We start from the raw sequence: 22,856 nt of genomic DNA, 5'->3' as shown, positions 1-22,856 counted from the left end.
GAACATGACAAACAGTAGTATAGGAGCATGGTTTTGGTTCGCTCTGATTGGACCCTGGCGTGTGGATTGGAAATGAGGGTGTTTAAACAGCAATGACCTCATTCAGGAAGTCAGTTTTGTATCTGAGGAAACGGGAACAGCGTGAGGCGGTAATGGTCAGATGTTCCTCTCAGGCTGAGCGGGAATGGCACATGCAATTCCTGCTTTCAGGTCTGGACACATAAGAAACACTTAAAATGCCATTAGTATTTCTATTTCAAAGAGAGCACAACTACACTTTTAAGGTACAAAAAGGAATTTAAATGATGAAAATTGTGTCAAACTGACCTCCCTACAAATCATATTGGAAGCAGTTCAGCAGCATTTGGCTCTTGCAACCACTTGGTTTGATATTTAGTTTCTAATGCAATGAAATTGTTACAGTTTAACTATGTCTTAAGTGTCTGAATACTTTTTGCAGCACCTCTCCCTCTCTTTCTCCATGTATGTATATGCATGGGTGAGCAGGGGTTTGCAGAAATGTACATGGGGCCCCCCTCTATATAGTAACTGCAATTCTAGGATGGCAGGACCAAAGCAAGGTCCATTTCTCACTACATCTCCATTGGCATGGTATGCCAAACACTCCCAGTGACTCGTGAGTAATAATAGGCATGGAACATTCCTGCCTTTTCCTCCCACTCTGTTTTTTGCTCCTTTGGGATCGTTTTCACACACATTCCAACCTATGTTACGTGTGGCTGCTGGATTAGAGAGTGTGAGTATGTTCGCTCTGATGTTTATGGCCCTCAGGGGCTGTTTGTGAGTGTCTTTGCAGTACCTATCTTATTACTTGAGTGCCATTAAACATAATAGCTTTTTTCTTATCTGGATTCACTCAGTGGCGTTCAAACTAGAACCGATAGATAACAGCAATTGTTTGCTAATGTTGGCTTCATATGATGTAAACCATCATGCTGGAGTAAATATTTAAGTATAATTTTCGAAACATCATACAGATGAGGTGGAAGGACAATGGATTAGAATTCATTAGGGTCATTTAAGGGGTTAATTAACCCAAAAATTACATTCTTGTCTTTATGTACTACATTGTATGGAAGCCTAACATTTTAAAAAAATGTTATTGCAACTTTTTTTTTCAGACTTGTGATAAACTCGGAATAGCGAGTTATAAAGTCAGAATTGTGAGATATAAACTCACCATTCTAAGAAATTAAGTCACAATTGTGAGATACAAACTCGCAATTCCGACTTTTTTCTCAGAATTGCATGATATAAAGTCAAAATTATGATAAAGTCACAATAGCTAAATAAAAACAAGCAAGTTTATATTTTGCAATTCTAATCTTCTTTCTCGCAATGATAGAATTCTAAGAAATTAAGTCAGAATTGTGAGATACAAACTCAAAATTACGAGAAATAAGGTCAGAATTGTGATATAAAAACACATGAGTTTGTATCTTGCAATTCTCATTTTTTTTCTTGCAAATCCGAGTTTATATAGCACAATTCTGATCTTTTTTCCTCACAATTTATATTTTTTTCTCAGAATTCTGACTTTTTTCTTACAACTGCATGATATAAGCTCAAAATTACAAGAAATAAAGTAAGAATTGCGAGATAAAAACACAAGTTTATATCTTGCAATTCTGACCTTTTTCTTCTAATTCTAACTTTTTTCTCAGAATTGTGAAATATAAACTTGCAATTGCGAGTTATAGAATCAGAATTGCGAGATATAAACTTGCATTTCTAAGAAATGAAGTCAGAATTGTAAGATATAAGCTTGCAATTCAGTTTTTTTTCTCAGAATTGCAGGATGTAAACTTAAAATCACGAGAAATAAAGTCAGAATTGTAAGATAAAAACTCAATAAGATAAAAACAAGTTTGTATCTCGCAATTCTGATTCTTTTCCTTGCAAATGCAAGTTTATATCTCACAATTCTGACTTTTTTTCTCTTGCAATTTGCGATTTAATAAAGTCCTATTTTGAAAAGGAAAAAACCTGATATGTTGGCAATTGTGTGTCATAAAGTCAGAATTGTGAGTCACAAAAAAAGTCACAATTATGAGATATAAATCGGCAATTCTGAATTCTGAGATAAAGTCTCAGTTACCATTTTTTTTAATTCAGTGGCAAAAACAAGCTTCCATAACATTGGTTATCACATGTAATATAAAAGGAATTTTTGGGTCAATATAATTTTTTTAAAGAAATACTTTTATTCAGCAAAGATAAGTAAAAACATTTATAATGTTACAAAATATTTCTAATTGAAATGCTGTTTTTTACCCTTTATGTTTATTAAAGAATCCAGAAAAAATGATCACAGTTTCCACAAAAATATTAAGCAGAATAACCATTTTCAACAGCATATTAGAATCATTTCTGAAAGGATCTGGTGATACTACTAGAGTAATGGTTGCTGAAAATTCATGTTTGCTTATGCAGAAATTAATTACATTTTAAAACACTGAAATAGAAAAGAGTTTTTTAAATGGTAACAAATGGTATTTCCCAATATTACTGCTTTTGACTGTTTTTTCGGTAAACAGAAAGGACTTCTTTCAAAAATTTAATAAGATCTAAAAAGCTGAGTGAATATTTCCTGGGGAGTTAAGTCTGTAAAGCACTTTGATGATTATACAACAAGTATGTATATGTTTAAACATCTCAGCTCTTTGTTCTTCTTGTGTGGTACAGGATACAGAGCCAAACTGCCCGGCAAATGTCCTCAAACCGGAGTCAGATCAGAGCCTCGGTTCTCCTACGGTTAGTACACCATTTGTTCTTCGTTTCTTTGAGGTAGGGACTGTTAATGAGCTGTTATTCTCTGTGTTTAGAGTCCACCACTGGACCTGATTGACACAGGAAAAGGACTGAAGTTACAAACCACAACCCCTCACCTGGTCAGCCTGGGCAGTGGAAGGCTCAGTGTAGCCATTACTCTACTACCTCTAAAGGAGGGTATGTGCTTTTTCACTGTTTGATCTCCTGATCTCCCTCCCTCACACACAAACCCAAATAACCATGAACAATAGTCTTGAAAGAATAGTTCTGTGAATAAGCCCCTATATCTATGTATGCCTTCATGAAACTGGATGCATGTGGCTTTTATTGTTAGTGCACTTAGGTTATCATAGAGGAAGAGGGTGGAAGGATGAGATGTGAAGGCGGAAACCTGGTGTATCTTATTTAATCTTTACCTTGAAGCCGTAAAAGGGTCCACCTGTCTCTGATTACACACAGGTGTCATGCTTGTCCTAATCACACCACGTCTGTGCGTACGGCCCCCGCTCAATCCTCGCCCCTCTTATCACGGTCACCATGGTAAACGCCGGAATGCAATCTGAGAATGGTGCAGGAAATGAAGTGTGCAACCTATCAGAATAGAGACAGGACAAGGAGTCAAGCAAACTTCCTCCCAGAGGGACGGAGTAATAAAGTCACAAGTATTACAGTATCGCCATAGTGCTGGACACACACACACAGACTGATTTAAACTTGCTATTTCAAGGAAGTCTAATTATTTTATTATGTTTTGATATAAAAAGAGCAAATATTTGACCACAGCCGCTGGTAATAGACTGAGGTGTTGCAGTAAAGCTGTAAGGGGCTGATTTACGTCACTGGTTGAGTGTGTGAGCCAGCAGAGGTCAGAGAAGAGTGGAAATATAAAACAGAAACACACACACCATTCCTTGGAACAGTATTTTAATGCCAGCAGCAAGTCTCCAGACTGTGACTAATATTGCAACAAAGGCAAAAAAACAAACAAAAAAACTATCATTTTAAAGGTTTAATTCTAAAACCCCCATGTCATCCAAGATGTTCATGCCTTTCTTTTTTTAGTCGCAAATTAAGGTTATTGAGGAAAACATTCCAGGATTTTTCTCCATATAGTGGACTTTAATGGGGATCAGCGGGTTGAAGGTCCAAACTGCAGTTTCAATGCAGCTTCACGATCCCAGCCGAGGTAACAAACTGAGATTACGAGCACTCCCTTTAAGAGAGTGCTCCTAATCTCAGTTTGTTACCTGTATAAAAGACACCTGGGAGCCAGAAATCTTGCTGATTGATAAGGGAACATACTTATTTCACTCATTAAAATGCAAATCAATATATAACTTTTTTGAAATGTGTTTTTCTGGATTTTTTGTTGTTATTCTGTCTCTCACTGTTCAAATAAACCTAACATTAAAATTATAGACTGATAATTTCTTTGTCAGTGGGCAAACATACAAAATCAGCAGGGGATCAAACTATTTTTTTCGTCACTCTAAATCCAGTAGCTATTGGCAACAATGCAACTTGTGAGGTTTAGAGTGCAAACAAGGGTTTCCTGCATTTAGTGAACATGAAAGCATGAGCCGTAGAGTCCAATTTACGAACAAATTAATTTGTTCCTTTGAATCATTCATAAAAAAAGTGTAACATTAGCAGTGTACTATAAAAAAAAGTTTTAATTTAATACTCATTTATTTTTTAAATATAATAGTATTATCAAACTTTATCATTTTGTTTATTATTTTATCTTTAAAAAAAACTCAATAACGTGCTGTTATTAATTATTTTATTTTTTATAGTTATAGGTCACACTATGCACAGGGTGAGCACCAAACCAAATCTCCATGAGAACCACACTGAAAAACGTGCATTCCTGTTCAACGTATTAATAAAACAACATTCAAATACTTTACAAAGATAGTTATTGTTTAGTATAGTGATTTTTTTTTTTCAAAAGTAACAATTTATACTGAATACTAATACTAACTAAATATACCCCAAACAAACCCCTAGAATATTTCGTAGAATATTAGAGCCCTGGCCACGGTTTACCTTAACATTGCTGGTAAATCACTGACAACTCTAAAAGCCTATTTCAAGTGTGCATTTTCATCAAAATTCAATTTAAAAAGCCCCAGGAGGTAAAAATGCAAAGCCTCACAGTTGGTGAGACATTTTTGGCACTGAACAAACCTGTCAGCTGAACTAAGTATTCAGGATTTATGGAGGAACTGATTAAATATAGATAACACACTACAGAATATGTATTTACGGTCTTACGTTTACTGCAGTCAACAATAATTTAAATCAAACTCACAGCTGCACTAAAATCTTGCCCTTATAGTTGCTCTTTATTACAGGAGTGACACGCATAGGTCGTAATGACGCCCCTGTACCTCAGGACATCACTATTGAGGGTCCCGGCATTGAAGCAGAACACTGCAGAATTGAAAACAGAGGAGGGGTCATCACCCTTGACCCATGCGGACACCTGTGTTCACTCGACGGAGTCCCTGTTACCAGACCCACACAACTCACACAAGGTAAGTGCAATTTTCACAATCAGTGAAAATGCATTTACCACATATATGTTTTTGTTTGTTTGCTTTGGAAAACACAACGTCTGAGTAAATGAAAAAGGGAAGAGGTTTATGACCTGGGAATGTAGTGCGTTATGTATTGGAAATGTATAATGTGTCTTTCCAGCAGGGTCTCGGTTTTGGACGTCACACAGAGTTTAATTGGTGTGGTTTTGGATCTTTTCTTAATGCGACGCTGTGACTCAGAGCTTCCAGAAGTGTTAGAGTGAGCTACTGATCTCAGCTTTTCTTCCCCAAGGTTGTACTTTCCCATAATTCCTGCATTCTTTAGCCTCACAGAGTTCCTCAACAAACGATCCATCATTCTCTATGCTTATTCTCTTTCGCATCTCAGCGAGAGCGAGTCAGACAAACATTTACCAGACATATTCTGACACTTGAAGTGCAAATATTGACAGGATTGAGAAATGTCTTTGTTTCTGTGTGAGGGACAGTCAATAGGCATGACTGTCATGCAAATGAAGACAAATTTCTTTTCGTTTTTGAATGCTTTTAAAAAAAAATGAGTTTTGAACTCATTTTATACATCTGTATTGCAAAAAGAAGCCACATGCTAGTTATAAAAGGATGTTCTGTCAATGAGAAATAGAGGCATATTTGAGGCTAACCTCCCCTGACTCTAAACGCTTTGAGTCAATTAGATTAAAACTGAGAGCACGTGAGCCACAGGGCTGGTAACAATCAGTAGAGCTCAGTTAGAGGTCCGTTCCACCTCCTCCACTCATTGTGATGCAACAACTGCCGTCATTTCAGCCCAGGCAATTGCAAAACTTCATTTGATTGGCAAATTCTCTGAATGGCGTCAGACTCAATCTATTATTAGATGGTTCCAGACTATACGAGTCTGTTCAGTAATATCTAATCCTGACAAAGGTGTCTGGTATGTAAATAGCAGAAATCCAACTATTGAACCGACTAACTTGTTCAAAAATACATAAAAAAAGTTTAAAATAATGGTTTCCTATTGTAATATATTTTAAAATATAATTTATTCCTTTAATGCAAAGCAGATTTTCATCAGCCATTACTTCAGTCTTTAGTGTCACATGAGATTTTATAAATCATTCTAATATGCTGATTTATTACTTTTATTATCATTATTGGAAACAATTCTGCTGCTTAATATTTTTTTTTTTTAAACGTGATTCTTTTTTCAGGATTATTTAATTAATAAAAAGTAAAAAAGAACAGCATTTTCTAACAATATCTTGTTAGAATGTCTTTGCTATTACTTTTTAATCAATTTAACACATCCTAGTAAAAAAAATTTTACTGACCACAAACTTTTAAATGGCAGTTTATATTGTTACAAAATATTTATATTTTAAATAAATGCGGTTCTTTTTTACTTTTTTTTTTTTTACTTTTTATTTTATTAAGAGTCCTGAAAAAGACGTATCACAAATTCCAGCGAAATATTAAGCAGCACAACTGTTTTCAACATTGATGATAAATCAGCATGTTAGAGAGTGATTTCTGAAGGATCATGTGACACTGAAGACGGGAGTAATAATGCTGAAAATTCAGCTTTGCAATACAGGAATATATTACATTTAAAACCATATTCACATAGAAAACAGTTCTTTTAAATAAAAATAATATTTCACAATATTACATTTTTTTCCTGGATTTTTGATCAAATAAATGCAGCTTTGATGACTTCTTAAAATTTTATTTTATTTTTTTAAATCGTACTAATCCCACACTTTTAAATGGCAGTGTTCATTAATTTTATTAAATACCAATAAATGATATTGAAAACAATATATTATCTTACACTATTTTCAAAGTGAATCCAAATTCAGTAGGCTACAAGAAAATAGATGCCTTAATATTTTAGAAAGGGGATTAATTCATCCCATCATATTTTGGTGGTCTTTGTTATTTAGAAGTCTATTGACTTTTGAGCCAGACCGAAATCGGATTTCTCGTTGTCCACAGCATCATGATTGATGAAAGTTGAGGGTTTTGTGCTGACATCCACATGGTGATGTGGAGAGGTCAGAAAACTGAGCTAGATTATGCTTAGTCTTGTGCAAGAGAAACAATTGATTTCAGTCAGAGTTGCACAAAATATTACTCAACAGGCAAATCCTGCAGAGGGCTGTACAAACATTTTAGAAAAAAGTGCTTATAAGCTTGATTCTATAATATACATATTATAAAGTGTTTCTTCTTCTCATGTTATTCATTGAGATTTCTCAGGTAAACTAATCTCTGAGTAGGTAGGTAGGTAGACAAAGAAAATGTAGGGGGTGGGGTTAAATCGGCCCTTTCACTTACTTTCCAAGTGTTTGCTTTAACAAAGACCATAAATCTCGAGCTTACCAGTGTTCACAGTAAAGCATCATTGAAACTTAAAGCTTTGACTTACTTTCAAAAGCGAGTTACAGCGTGAAACAGCTGGACTTCCCTCCCGTGTTGTAGGCTACTTGAGTATGTAAAAAGCACCACCCCTTTAGGTTGGGTTTGGAGCGTTTGCTTTATTGTCATTGACCTCAGGAGAGGAGGAAAGTGAAGCGGTCGACGTGCGTTTATCATACAGTAAAACGCACCGGGTCATGCCTTTCGGCGTCAAACACTAATTGACTGCAGAGCTCCGCTCGTGTTTTGAGGTACTCGCTCAATGGGACTTCCTGAAAGGTTTGTTTCCCTTTCTTATTGATCGTTTTCTTCAGCAAATTGATTAGATATGCGGTTTATACGTTTACATTGAATACACGCTGCAGGTCAAGGACGCGAAAGTTTCTGTTATGATAATCGATGCCGCGTACGTGCTCGTTCACAGCGTCGTACATTATAACCGAAATGTTCTTATTTTTTGTCACGTTAGCGTCACTTAATTTTTAATTAGTATAACTTTGATTTTGAACATGCTTGTTTGAGATAGTCGACTAGATTTTTAATTTCATAATTTTAAAATTAAATGTGAATATATAACATGGTGATATTGACGTGCGTGCCAACATTTTTGTACCGTTTAACTTTTATATAATATTTCCACATGTGTCTGATGCAAATAACAAGTAGTTTAAAAATCCACAGCTTATCTCTATGTAAATGATTGTCAAGTACAAAGTCAGCTGTTGCTGCAACTTATAACACTGTCAGTCAGGGTGGGTTGTAACAGTTTTTGTATGATTTTGATTTATTGTGGTATTTATTTTGTGGTAATACACTACCAGTAAAAAGTTTTTGAACAGTAAGATTTTGTTTTTTCTGCTCACCAAGCCTGCATTTATTTGATCCAAAATACAGCAAAATCTGTAATATTGTGAAATATTTGTATTATTTAAAACAACCGCTTTCTATTTTAATATATTTTGAAATGTAATTTTATTCCTGTGATCAAAGCCAAATTTTCAGCATCATTACATAGTAGCCTATTTTGTGTCACACGATACTTCAAAAATCATTCTAATATGCTGATTTGCTGTTCAAGAAACATTTGTATTAATAATAATATAATTAAAACAGGTGAGTAAATGTTTTCAGGAAATTATAGAAATTAATAGTTTTATTTAGCAAGGATGCCTTAAATTGCTCAAAAGTTATGATAAAGACATTTATAATGTTTCAGAATATTTCTATTTCAGATAAAGGTTGTTTTTCTGAATTTTCTATTCATCAAAGAAACCTGAAAACATTCTACTCGGCTGTTTTCAACATAACAGTAATATTAAAAAATTTTGAGCAGCAAATCAGAATATTACAATGATTTCTGAAGGATCTGAGTTATGATGCTAAAAATTCAGTTTTGAAATCACAGGAATAAGTTACATTTTAAAATATATTCAAATAGAATTAAACAGTAAAATATTTCACAATTTTATTGTTTTTGCTGTAATTTGGATCAAATAAATGCAGGCTTGGTGAGCAGAAGAGACTTTTGACTGGTAGTGTATTTTTAAAATAATCCTTAGATAATTATGCCGCCCTAGTTTCATTTTAATTAAAAATAAACAAGTTTTCCACAGTTTCAACTTAAAAACTTACGGTTAGCAGCTGCCTTAATTTTAAGGTAAATCAACTTAAAACTACAAGTCATTTCAACTCACGACAATAAAATTAGTTGAAACTGGTGAAAACTTTTTACAGTGTAGAAGGCATTATTTTACAGTAATGAAGCTCATTTGTTTTGATGCATGCATATATTTAGTGTATCATACAGTTGTCTACCTTATGTGACTGTTATAGTTTTCGTCTTCTTAATTATCAAATAACATTTACCTAATATCCGTGCTATGATCTTAACTGTTTCTCCCCTCTAATTCATAGCGTAAAACAGATATATAAAATGTTTTATTTTGACCAGAAGATTGTTTCCTTGTGGTGCTGGGCTAATCCAATAATTTGAGCAGGGAACTGTTCATAAAGTAACATGCCTGTTTGATTATCTGATCAAAGGCATCTTATTTTTAATCCAAGCCTGACTTTAGAAGAGAGAGAGAGTTTATAAGATGAAGCAGCTGTGTTTGTGGATTCATTTGTGGGGCAGAAGGGCAGGAAAAGATGTTTGCAATAAACTACAAGTGTAAACTCTTTTATGTAAGTCTCGGAAACATTTTTACGAACCTACACAAATGTATTCTGCGTGGAAGTACATGAAACAGAATTGCAGTACAGTCACCTTGGGTGCCAAGCTTAGATGTGTGCATCTTTGTTCTTTTGAAAGTGTATTTATTTAGCCTTAGGAGCACAGCTGTGCAGACTAAACACTTACAAGTGTGCGCACGCACACGTGTGCCTGTTTATGTTTATGTTTCACGAGTGTTTCTCTAGACGCGTTATGCCTATGGAAGTGTGCTGACTGACTCAGGGTTTTATTTTCCTACACATTGTGTCCATCTGTTGTTATGAAATCAGCACATCCCGCAGCTCAAGCTGTATTTGTCCGTTCAGTGACACATTAAAGTCCAAACTGGAAGTCCAGAGAAAGCTTTGAAGAGATGTTCTGCCAATGTACCAAACTCTGGAAAGTGTCAGACAGATTTAAGAGACTGAATGTCAAAGGTTTGGCATTTGACACACACGACTGGACATTCAGAGAACTGGACAAAGAAAGTGCTATGCACTGTAATAAAATCTACTTTAACTTAAAAGTTCATTTAAATTTTTAATCATGCATTGCTTGTTTTTTTTGTTTTTTTTGTTGTTGTTTTAAATCCATTCAAAATATTGTTTTGATGCAATTGTTTTCGTTCACCCTAGCTCTTAAAACCTCACATCTAGCGAAAAGACCACTGAGGCAAATATTTTGGGGTTTCACTGAGGAGGAAAAAGAGGTCCTACATATTTTCCATGAGCTGTTATTCCGCTTTCTATGACTTTTTTTTCCGGGCTCGCATCCATCTGCCGTTCTGTGGTCTCTGATTTCAGATTAGTGGAAAGAGCAGACCCAGACCCTCAGGATCTAGTACTCTACTAAGAGACAATAAGGAAAAACTAATGTATAAATCAGCTTTTATGGCAAAACAAGCCTTTCTTAATCAGAATTGGCAACTATGCTGACTGACAACTGAAGTAATTAAATTATGAGGTTGAAAGATTCATTTAAAGTGAACTCTCTTCGACGATTCTGCTTAGTGCCTTGGGTCTAGTCTGGTCTTTCTCAAAATGATCCGTCTGTGTTTATTCCTCTCTCTGCAGGTTATACTCTCTGTCTGGGTAAATCCTATATCTTTCGCTTTAACCATCCCGAGGAGGCCAACCGTATGAAAAACATGCTGCCTCAGAAGAGTCCCGTTGCTCCGCTGGTCTACAGCACAGGTAAGCTTTCCTTCTTCCAAGTCTCTAAATGGTCTTCTTCTTTAACTATCCATCTTATGCACCCAAACCCCCTCAGGAACTGAAACCACTGATCTTTTGTACACACACATGGCCTGTATCCAATATCACAACATGCCAGCTCAACATCCGTGAAGGGTCTTCTATGTCTCAGTCTGTCTCTCTGTATGTGTGTGTGTGTGTGTGTGTGTGTGTGTGTGTGTGTGTGTGTGTGTGTAATACAGGTTTCAGTTATCTGTCACAGCACTTTTGCAGTCTGAAATAGGATCTTCTAAACCTTTGATGTAGCAGAATTCTTTTAAGAGTGCTACTTTACAGACAAGGCATTTTTACACAGCAGACTTGCTGCTTGGAGCAATCTTCGCTCCAATTTTTTTGTATAAAAATGCCACTTAAAAGTTGTAAAATACAGTAGCTCTGACCAACCTCAGCCCCTAGTATCAGATTAAAAAATTAAATATTTTTATAAGATCTTAACATTATATTTAAGATTTTTTTGTGTGTGTGCAAATGCCTTTATGCCATAGAAAAACATTTACATATTTTACCTGTAATTTTATATATTTTTATTTGTTTTATTTATTTTTACATTTTCTTGTTTCTGTATTCAAAAATATTCAAAATAGTTTCACAACTGTATTTCTGAAATAATTTCTGTAAATGCATTTATACCTTGTAAGTGCATTTATATTTTTATGTATAATTTCAGATTTTTTCAAAGTTTGCTTTTTTATATGCTACAAATCAAAAGTTTTTGCACAAAAAGATTTTTTAATGGAATGTGTTTTTTAAAGAAGTCTCTTCTGCACACCAAGCCTGCATTTATTTGTTCCAAAGTACTTTTTGAAAATCTTTTACATTTTGAAATATTTTTACTATAGTTTTCTCTTTGAATATATTTTGAATATATTTTAAAATGTAATTTATTCCTGTTATTTCAAAGCAGAATTTTTAGCATCATTACTCCAGTCATATCCATCAGAAATCATTCTGATATTCTGATTTGCTGCACAATAATCATGCATTATTATTATTATGTTGAAAACGGCTATAGTATATATAAGTATATATTTTTTTCATGTTTCTTTGAATAGAAAGTTCAAAAGAACAGCATTTATCGGAAATAGAAATCCTTTGTAACATTATAAATGTCTTTATCATCACTTTTGATAAATTTAAAGCACCCCCCCCCCAAAAAAAATATACTGACTCCAAGCTTTTGAATGGCATAGTGTATAATGTTACAAAATCTTTTTATTTCAGATAAATGTTGATCTTTAGATCTTTCTAGAATCCTGAGAATCCTGAAAAAAATACTCAACTGTTTTAAATTTTGATGGTAATAATAATAAAAATGTTTCTTGAACAGCAAATCTGAATATTAGAAGGATCATGTGACTGGAGTAATGATGCAAAAAAATCACAGAAATAAATTACATTTTAAAATATAATCAAATAGAAAACAGTTATTTTAAATGGTAAAAATATTTCAGTATTTTTACAGTTTTTGCTGTACTTTGGAACAAATAACTACAGACTTGGTGAGCAGAAGAGACTTCTTTGAAAAACATAAAAAATCTTACTGTTCAAAAACTTTTGACTGCAGTATAATTTTATTATTAACTATTTATTTTATTTATTATTTGAATTAAGTTAATTGCAATTGCTGGACTAACTGCAATCCAAACCCTGAAGAAAAAAATAAGAATTTAAAAATAAGAATTGTTTTTCTATATAAATGACTTTCATGAAGTATTGCCAGATTTAGCTAACTAACTCAAGTATAGCTAAGAAAACCACATACGCTCAGGGAGCCTGTCTGTCTTGTGGAATGTGTGATCTGTACACAGATGTGGTTTGGATTCTCCCCGTTGATTGATTGAACATTTTGGTTGAGGTGTGGAGACTGACATAAATCATTGCTACCACCTCTCAGTCTTTCTGTAACTCACACTGTGTTGCTAGACAACAGGAATGAATCTTCACATATAAACAAATGTGCACCCACTCACTCAAAGTGCATGGTACATAGCAAACCTGGGAAAAATACACACACACACACACACACACACACACACACACATTCAGGGCCTCACTGTGCTTACTATACTGGTATAAGTTAAACTTTAACCCTTCCGCTGCTGTCTAGTTAGTTTATAGGGGTGAGGGCCTTACGAGTGTGGTATATACACCAGCATGCATCAGTTTCTTTCAGTAGCCATATAAAGTGAAGCTTGTGGCTAAATGGTTAGCCAGAAGCTTCCCATGTATGGTCAAAGTTTGTGTGATCTTGCATGCCTTTCGTTTAACTCTGTCATCCTTATGATATATCTGCTCTATTTCCTTCATTACCTTCGTTACCTAGATTCCTCCATGATTTAGTTCCGCTGAAGCCTAATGTACGCACACATGCACCGTAAAGAGATAAAGGGATTTTTCTTGGCATGTGCAGGTTTATGTGTTTTATGAGCATTCACGTCAGTCATCTGAAGTGGGATTGCTTTGATCTTCGCTGTCTTGGCACGTGGCAGAGTGAAGCTTACCTTTCGTCCAGGAAAGCAGATGAGAAAAGTGCGTCTGAAGGAGGGAGATAGAATAGCAGACAAAGAGGCCAAATTAAACATGGACGTCTTTTCTCTGATGTCTTCCTAACCTGTGCTTGATCATCTACAGTTATTTAAGTTGAACTAATTAAGGACGTTTTTGTGCCTTGTGCAATATTTTGTGTAGAGGAGACTTTGGTTAGTTTCTGTTTCTAGAATGTTTTGAACTTTAGTCAGTTTCTGTTTTTAGAAAATGTCTTAACTGACTAAGTTTGTGTTAGTTTAAAGGAGAAGTTTACTTCCAGAATAAAAATTTCCTGATGGTTGCTCACCCCCATGTCATCCAAGATGTTCATGTCTTTCAGTCGCAAAGAAATTGTTTTTTTGAGGAAAACATTCCAGGAATTTTCTAGTGAAGCCAACAGGTTGAAGGTCCAAACTGCAGTTTCAATGCAGCTTCAAAAGAGCTCTACACGATCCCAGTCGATGAGTAAGGGTCTTATCTAGCGAAACAATATGCCATTTTCTTTAAAAAAATACTAATGTATACATTTTTTAACCACAAATACACGTCTTGCACTAGCTCTGCGATCCGCATGCGCTTCTTCACGCATTACGTAATCATGTTGGGAAGGTTAAGGTAGAGCGAAAAACTCCATTGAATGTTCTTCTACAACTTCAAAATCATCCGACATTGTTTTAGCTTTTTTTGTTAAGGGCTTTTGACTTTCTTTGCATGTTCGCTTTGTAAACACTGGGTTGGGTTACGTAGTACGTGAGATCGAGCTAGTACAAAATGAGCATTTGTGGTTAAATAGCATATAAATGTGTATTTTTCTTACAAAATGACCAATCATTTCTCTAGATAGGACCCTTATTCATTGGCTAGGATTGTGTAGAGCACTTTTAAGCTGCATAGAAACGGCAGTTTGTACCCTCAACCTGTTGGCCACCATTATCTGGAGAAAAATCCTGGAATGCTTTCCTCAAAAGCCTTAATTCCTTTTCAACTGAAGAAAGAAAGACATGAACATCTTGGATGACATGGGGGTGAGTAAAGTATCAGGAATTTTTCTTTCTGGAAGTAAACTTCTCCGTTAAACTGTAACGCCACATTGAATACTTGCCTAATTTATTTGTCCCTGAGGGAAAACTGACGATCCAGGTCGTTGCAGGTCAAATGAGCCTCAGGTATACACCAGTCCGGGCTCCCGGTACTCCTGCAAACAATTAAAGCAATTTCAGGAGTTAACAAGGGCCAAGCAGACATTTATATAACTCCTCGTAACCACTTTCTCATGCTTGTAATAGTCTGACCTTTTCAAAGACAAAGCTGCGAGTAATAAACTCTCGTTTATTCTTCTGAAGAGCCTTTCTTCTGTTTATTTTTAGATTATCTCAAGTTCAGCAGCGACTTCAGTCATTGTCTGGGTGGCTCTGGCTCCAGAGGGATGCGCTCTGTCTCCGAACTGCGGGATTTGATGGACACTTTACAAAAAAAGAAGCAAGCGTTGGAGAACAGCTTGCGAGCCAATGGGGACTCAAGCCCCTCCTACTTTAGCATGACACAGTCTCCTCCCACCACACCTAATCTGCTGTCGCCAATCACCACATCCTCTCCAATATCCTATCAAGAACAAACCCGCCGACTGTACAGCTCTGAAAGGCCACCACTTGCGTCCAAAGTTCCAGCACATTCATCTAGCAGCATGCCTCCATCTCCTCGCCGTCCTGACCCTCGAGAGCGAGATGGATCACTTCCATATTCTCGACCTATGATCCGGAACCAATCTCAGGATAGTCTCTTTCTCAATACATCAGATAGTCGTCGTGCTGGAACCTCAAGCTCAGCGCTTTCAATGTGGAATGGCTCGTCCACCGGTGCGACTGATTCCCTTCCTCCAACACCTGTGGGCGGAAGTGGCGCAGCCAGCATGCCTTCTAGCCCTCGTTTATCTCGTCGATTCAACACCCCAGACGCAGGTCGTAACGGAGGACTTGAACCCGTTCCACGGCAGCGAAAGTACTCCGCTGGGTCACTTACAGGCATGAGCTCGCACAGTCGTTCCCTACCACGTCTTTATAGACCTGCTGACACTCAGCTCACCCTCCCACCAAGCTATCGCTCAACTGGTGCCCAGAATGGTCATTCTGAAGTAGTCTCCATCTCGCTGTCCAACAAGCCTGGTATCAAACACACCGTAGCCCCGCCAGATGTCACCATGACATCAGGAGAAGCCACCAGTCCCCGCCAGGCCAAGAAGGTGAGTTTGACATCCACCAGCTGCTTATCGGAAGTGGACAGGCAAGCCATGCGTGGTCCCTCGCCAGCTCTGGAGATCGGTTTCGGGGAGAGGAGGCAGTCATTCGGAAAGGCAGGTCTAGGTCCGCCGAGTGGCTTCAGGGAGAGAAAGGGCAGCATCAGCTCTCTCAGCGGAAAGGAAGAGCTTCAAGACTACCACCAGAGACAGAGGGACGAAAGACTGCGGGAACAAGAAGTGGAGAGACTGGTGAGAGATTTTTATCACTTTGTTGTCGATGCATTGCTTTAAAGAGATTCACCCCAAAATGAAAATTCTGTCATTGATCAATCACCCTCATGTCGTTCCTAACCCATAAGACGTTTGTTCGTCTTCGAGTACAAATTAAGATATTTTTGATGAAATCTGAGAGCTTTCTGATCCCTGCATAGATAGCAACGCAACTGACATGTTCAAGGCCCAGAAAGGTATTAAGGGCATTGTTAAAATAGTCCATGTGACTTCAGTGGTTCAACCGTGATATGAAGCTACAAGAAGACTTTTTGTGTGCAAAGAAAACAAAAATAATGACTATTGAACTATTTCTTTTTTTCCATGTCAGTCTTTAACAGTGTTGGGGGTAACACATTACAAGTAACGCAAGTTATGTAATCAGATTACTTTTTTAAAGTAACTAGTAAAGTAACACATTACTTTTTGATTTCCAAGAAAATATCTGAGTTGCTTTTTCAAAAAAGTAAAACCAGTTACTTTTTGTTGTATTTAATCCCATTTTATTAACCAATGTCTTTGCTGCTGACCTTTATTGATCCAGTTCAACCATACTAATAAGCAAAACTTACTTTAGATTAACTAACATTTTTGCTTTCATTTTTCTCATTGCTAAGGAGATGTGACTGTACAGATGTGAATTTACTTTTCGTTCAGCCTTAGGCTTATTCATTTCACCTTTTGGTGTGAAAGGGCTTTTACATTTGCTTAAAATCAAACTTTTTATATTAAAAACAAACAAGCAAGCCCTGCCCAGATTTAAAAACTAACGCAAAAGTAATGTAACACATTACTTTCCATAAAAAGTAACTGATGTAATTAGCTACTGTTTTAGGGAGTATAGCAATATTATAATGCACTACTATAAAAAGTAACTTTCCCCAACACTGGTCTTCAACACGCATTTATGAGCCTTTCAACACTACTTTTCTGGGCATTGAACGTGTCAGTTGCATTGCTGTCTATGCAGGGACAGAAAGCTCTCGGATTTCATCAAAAATGTCTTAATTTGTGTTCCGAAGATGAACTAAGGTCTTGCGGGTTTGGAACGACATGAGGGTGAGTAATTAATGACAGATTTTTCAATATTTTTCCTTTAACACAAATATGCATATCATTATATTAGAACTCAAACATCTGCATGTCCAATCATCTGCTTCATTTTTATTTTAATTCTTTAGAAGCTTATTCTTCTTAAGACTCACCCAGTAGGAACAAATGGCTTTGATGGTCGATTTCATCAAGAATATTTAAGATTCCTTCTCCATTACCCTGTTTTCTTTTCTTATTGTGAAGGGGGTATCACATTTAAAAGCTGGTGATATTTAAACTCTTCTTGCAATATGGAATCTTGTGGGAGATCCCACCTGCAGCCTAATTAATTTTCCCGCCAAACTTGCACTCCGGCATTCCATTCGTTTATAACAAACAGACCATGTGCAGGAAGGCCCCTCTGGTTCTCTGTAGTGGATGCGGTGGAAGACCCAAGCAGAGGTGTGGCTGCAAAAACCTCCTATTAATAGACAGTTTGACAGTCTAGAACCACATCCACTTTCATTGAACCCGGCCTCCCGAAAACACTCTCTCTGGGAGGCCGCCCACAGCTGCAGATGATCCTGGCAAACTGCCCATGCTAACATGTCCCATTCTTGCTTCTCAGCTGCTCTCAATGGGGTTCAAATGAAAGGCAACAGAGTTTTTGTACGCTTTGGTTAAGGGAGGCCACCTGTGGCGCCGCCCTGCTGGGCAGAGGCCAAACCATCAGCGTAGGCCGCCCACTCATTAGTTAGCACCACAACTACAGGCTGGTAATCTTTACAAGGCCAGCACTGAGTGAAAACAAGGCCGCTACAGGTGGAGAAATACCTCCACACATAGATTTTCACTGGGTTTCTTAGAAAAAATAATATTACAGACTTTAGCCATGGTGGTACATGTCCAAAAAACACACTCTTATTTCATGATAGCACAGTTGCGTAGCATGTGCTGTTTTGTTTTTTCTGTTTCAGAGCCCAAAGAGCTCTAAAAGTTTGGGAGAAAACTATCCAAGTGGCAGCTGCATTGGAAAAATATGTAAAAAAGTTAATTTCATGCATTTGAGATCTATTCATATATTTAATGGTACTTTCTATGTCACTCGCAAAGATATGAATTGCTTTGCCAATGACTATGAATGGCTTTAAGTGCACAGAGATGCCAATTTCTAAATGCCTGATCACGAACGTAGCACTATTAAATTTGTATTTGCTTGTTCTAGCTAGAACTTTTTCATTACCTGTTATTGCTATGGTTAGCTAGTAGTCTCATTGTTAGGAATTAGGAAATTTGACCTCTACTTTGACTCTTCTATGGAGTGTTATCGTTACATAAAACATTCTTGTTAATTGAATTAAAATTCTATTATTTTCTGCACTTTTTGTTGGATGCATGAAACAGTTACAGATCCACTGCATTTTACATCATGATCCATTCCAAACAAACATACTACATGTACTACAGTTGTTCATGTAAATTAGATTGTGTATTTTCAAAATGTAAAGCAAAAATAAAAAGTTCTGACCTTAGCTTTGTGAAATTATGCTACTTAAAACACATCTGCATGAAACAAAAACAGCATACAGACTGAATGAGACGCAAATTCACTCTCTGACAGCAGGTGGCACCTATGGAACAGCAGTGATTCCTTGCTGTAAACAAAGCACTGCTCTGTTTTTAAATACTACATTAATATGGATTATACAAAGGTAAGATGAAAGGAAAATATCATCTAAACTTTTCTGAAGACAGTCAATTCCCCTCAGAGATACATTCTATAAACCCCAATCCAAAATGTATGATTTTCTTCCAATATTTACATCATGAATGGTGAGTTTGCTCTGCCTGCTACAGTATTTTCTCCTCTTTGTGTTCATCTTCAGTGTCTTACTTGTGTTAACGACTGTTTACAGCTGGTTTATTTGCACAGTTACAGAATTAGTGTGTTATTAATAGTTCTAAAAGTTCTCTGACCATTAGTGAGAAGTGTATACAGTTAACAGGGATCCCCTCAGTTCTTGTACCAGTATGCCTTTTTTTTATTCATACCATGTGTGTAATTCAAACCAGTTTATTGTTTGACCCAGTATATTGCCCAGCACTATACTATATCAGTATAAATAATATAGCTGCAAGCGATTACCATGGTACAAGTGCTTTAAGGCATTTAAGCACATATGAAAAAAGACATTATTTAGCAAGTCTGTAACAACCAAAATCAATGATCTAAAAAAAGCATTTTGGCAAATCCAGGTAATTTACCATAGAAATATTATTTTTTGTAATGTCTATGACTGTTATAGTGCCAGCTGTGGTCTGGTCTCCTTAAAACTTTGCATGCTTTTTTAAAATCACCTGTCGCATGTGCTCACCAGGTTTGAGTTTTCCTTTAGGCTTTGTAGGAATTTAAGCAAATTTGGACAGGCCCCTTTTCTAAACAACCCCATTATAGCTTCAACATTTGTTTTTTGATAATTATTGACCTAAAGAGTCTAGAGAATTGTACTGCAGTGTATTTTTTATTCCAGATTGAGCGAAAAACCTAGGACTAGTTTGTAAAAGTAGTTTTTTTTACATCTTATCACTCATTTAATAAATGATATGATTGACAGCAGTGTTTCTAGATGCAAAATTAAATGAGGAGTTCTATCACATGATATGAATATCGCGTATATGTGCGAAAAACCACGCAATGTAGTCATTTACTCTTGAAAAATGCAATATCACCTCCCCCAATGGTTGATTTCTTTCAAATTTCTCACAGACCTTTGGGGCCGTGAGTCAAACAGGCCCACCAAGTTTCGTTACGATCAGCCTCCGTTAACCTTGTCTAATGGGTGGTCAAACTTCATCAGCCAGTGGCATTTTTTTTTTAGATACACGAATGTCCTTCTAGACACTTGTGCCACTTTAGACCTAGACGGTGTCTAAATGTTGATAGGACAAATGGTTGCATAGGTATAATCATTTTTACAGCGCCACCAAGTGGGTAAGCTCCTTTGACCTCAGACTGAGTTCTTACATAAGTGCTATGAGTTTGGCGTTCAGGAGTTATAGGCACTTACTAAAAGTCACCCGCCCCTTTCAACAACCCTTTGCAATGGAGAGTCGAAAGTTAAACTTTCTTTCGATAATTATTGATATTCACGCTCCAGAGAATCTTTCTGCACTGGTCTGGATCCGGTCTGGCAAAAAACCTAGGACCAGTTTGCAAAAGTGTGTCTTGCAAAAAATCCAAAATCTCTGAAAATTTATGAGTGATTTTGTACTTTTGATCGATGTAGTGCCCACGTCATGCCTATTGGAGCAAGCCTTGGTGATGTTGTCAGCAGTGTGAGTACTACCATCCCTCCAAGTTTCAAGTCTTACGACTTACAGTTTGGTCTGCACTATGAGTTTAACGTGGAGATTGCTGATCCTTCGCCAAGCCCAAATAATGTTCTATCACTTGACAGATCAAATTCTATCACTGATACATAGAGTTTATGTAAATTGAGGGAATCCAGTGAAGTTTTGTTCTTCGCTCATGCATTGGGGCTGATAGCGTGTCATGAATAAACATGCTGCTCCTATTTGTATATCCTTTCCCATCCAGTGCCAGCAGGGTTTTTATTGGGTCTAGTTTCACTCTGCCCAGTTTCTAAGAGCTCCCTCTCCGTCTCTCTCGCTTCCATTTCCATCACTTCCATCTCTCTTCCCACCGACTCATCAGAGGGGTTTGTGTTTCTGACACCAGCTGAAGTTGTTGAGTTCACGTCTGTCTGTAATTTGTACTTGCTGTGGTAAGGAACGTAACTAAAGCTGGCATCTTTTTGATGAGGGCATGATCTCTTCCTGTAAGTTGGAGGTCACCATGTGTCCTCTGACCTCTGGATCTGTTGATATGGTAAGTAGAGTTCTCTGAAGAATAGGGTCGTGCAAATGCGTAAAAATGCTGGGCTTGGTTTTGATTTACAAGGAAATGTCTTCTTCATGGATTTAATAACTGCTAATATGCCTGTGATGCAGGTCAGATTGTTTATTCACTGCTACATGAAGCTGTGAGATCATTTTTCTTGGCTCTGGAAATGCCCGCCTGAACTTGCTGTTTGCATTTCCATATCAGTCGATAAATACAGGGTTTTTTTTCCAAGCCAAGTGCACTCCTTCATGAGCCAGGGTTGTTTTTAGATGTATATGCCTGGTTGTCTTCATCTGGTCTTTCCCTGATCGCAGTTTGGTGCTGTCTTTGCGCCTTATTTCATGATGGAAAAAAGATGATTGTTCTTCTTTAAGCTACCCATGGGCTATTAGTGTGAAATGTCTGCTTCTAAATAACAAACATGTTCACAACTGCTGCAGGTAAATCTCTTTGCATTTCAAAGGTGAGAAAGGTTTCCAAATTTATCTTTCCCTCCAGCTGATGCTGCATGTGTCTGAATATGCATTTTTGTCATACTGTCTCTGTCTGATCCATAGGAACGTCAGCGTCTGGAGACTATCCTTAATCTGTGTTCTGGGCTGGGCCGTGCAGAGCAGGACAAAACTGGCTTGGCTGTCGCCGACTTGCAGAAGATCAACAAGGAGCTGGAGAAATTACAGGTGTCAGATGATGAGTCTACATTCTCGGACTCTGCAAGTCTGTCAGCCAGTATTTCTGCTGAAAACGACTATGGGCTTAAAGCCCGGGAGACCCAGGTCGGCGAGGAGAGACAGGTACGCCAGCGCAAGAATTGTGGACACAGAGAAATCAGGGCGGAGACAACAACTGTCCTTGGCTCCGCTCCCACCCCTTCTCCTCGGCTGACACGGATAAACAAGGTAATTGGTAAAGCTTCTCTTAAGCCATTTAAGCTACTCTTAGAAGTGAATGAGAGGAACTGACTTAATGCATCTAGTAAAAATCACCTTGGGACCATTTAATTTAGCAATAATTGCATTTGCATTGCATCAATACTTTTTTGAAGTGACCAGATACTATTTGGGAATATAATATAATATATAATATAATATAATATAATATAATATAATATAATATAATATAATATAATATAATATAATATAATATAATATAAAAATTGCAGACACATAAATATACTTTTTTCAAATGGTTTATTAAGTTAAAAAATTAAAATTATAATGTAGAATGATTAAATTTATTTTCAAATTAAATAAATAGTTAAATTTTATTTTACCTTTTTAACTGTTATATTATATTTTATTATATTCTTATAATGTAATATATTATAAAAATGTCTGAAAATAGAAATAACCTCTATATTTCTATGTCATAGAAATAACCTCCTTTTAAATTATTTATTAAATAAATGGTATTTTACCATTTCAACAATTTATTATATTATATTATGAAAAAATGCTGACAAAGAAATATACGTTTTTTTAAATTATTTATTAAATTAAAAAAAGAAAATTATAATATAATTTATTTTTTTTATTAAATAAATTGTTTAACATTAATTGTTTTACCATTTCTATTCTGTTCTATTATATTATAAAAATGCTGAGATAAATATATTCTTTTTAAATTATTAGTTAAATGAAAAAAATGATAATATAATTCATTTTTAAAT

General features: G+C 36.3%; 1 protein-coding gene across 9 annotated transcripts in view; it reads left to right on the top strand.

Annotated features, from left to right (window-relative positions):
• Window positions 1–22,856, top strand: part of phldb2b (pleckstrin homology-like domain, family B, member 2b) — a 66,103-nt gene that overhangs the window by 11,760 nt on the left and 31,487 nt on the right. For 8 of the 9 annotated variants that reach the window (XM_073830473.1, XM_073830480.1, XM_073830475.1 and 5 more), the window contains exons 2-7: window positions 2,707–2,775; window positions 2,847–2,970; window positions 5,151–5,333; window positions 11,040–11,159; window positions 15,113–16,230; window positions 21,745–22,086. In XM_073830473.1, coding sequence (XP_073686574.1) covers window positions 2,707–2,775; window positions 2,847–2,970; window positions 5,151–5,333; window positions 11,040–11,159; window positions 15,113–16,230; window positions 21,745–22,086 — 1,956 coding nt within the window. Of the gene's footprint in view, window positions 1–2,706; window positions 2,776–2,846; window positions 2,971–5,150; window positions 5,334–7,904; window positions 8,034–11,039; window positions 11,160–15,112; window positions 16,231–21,744; window positions 22,087–22,856 lie in introns of those variants that run through there. The other variant, XM_073830479.1, reaches the window with a different exon arrangement.

This window comes from Garra rufa, chromosome 24 (assembly GCF_049309525.1).
Source record: "Garra rufa chromosome 24, GarRuf1.0, whole genome shotgun sequence".
NCBI classification, from domain to species: Eukaryota; Metazoa; Chordata; class Actinopteri; order Cypriniformes; family Cyprinidae; genus Garra; species Garra rufa.
Note: the sequence above shows the minus strand (reverse complement) of the source record. Positions and strands in the feature narration are given on the sequence as shown.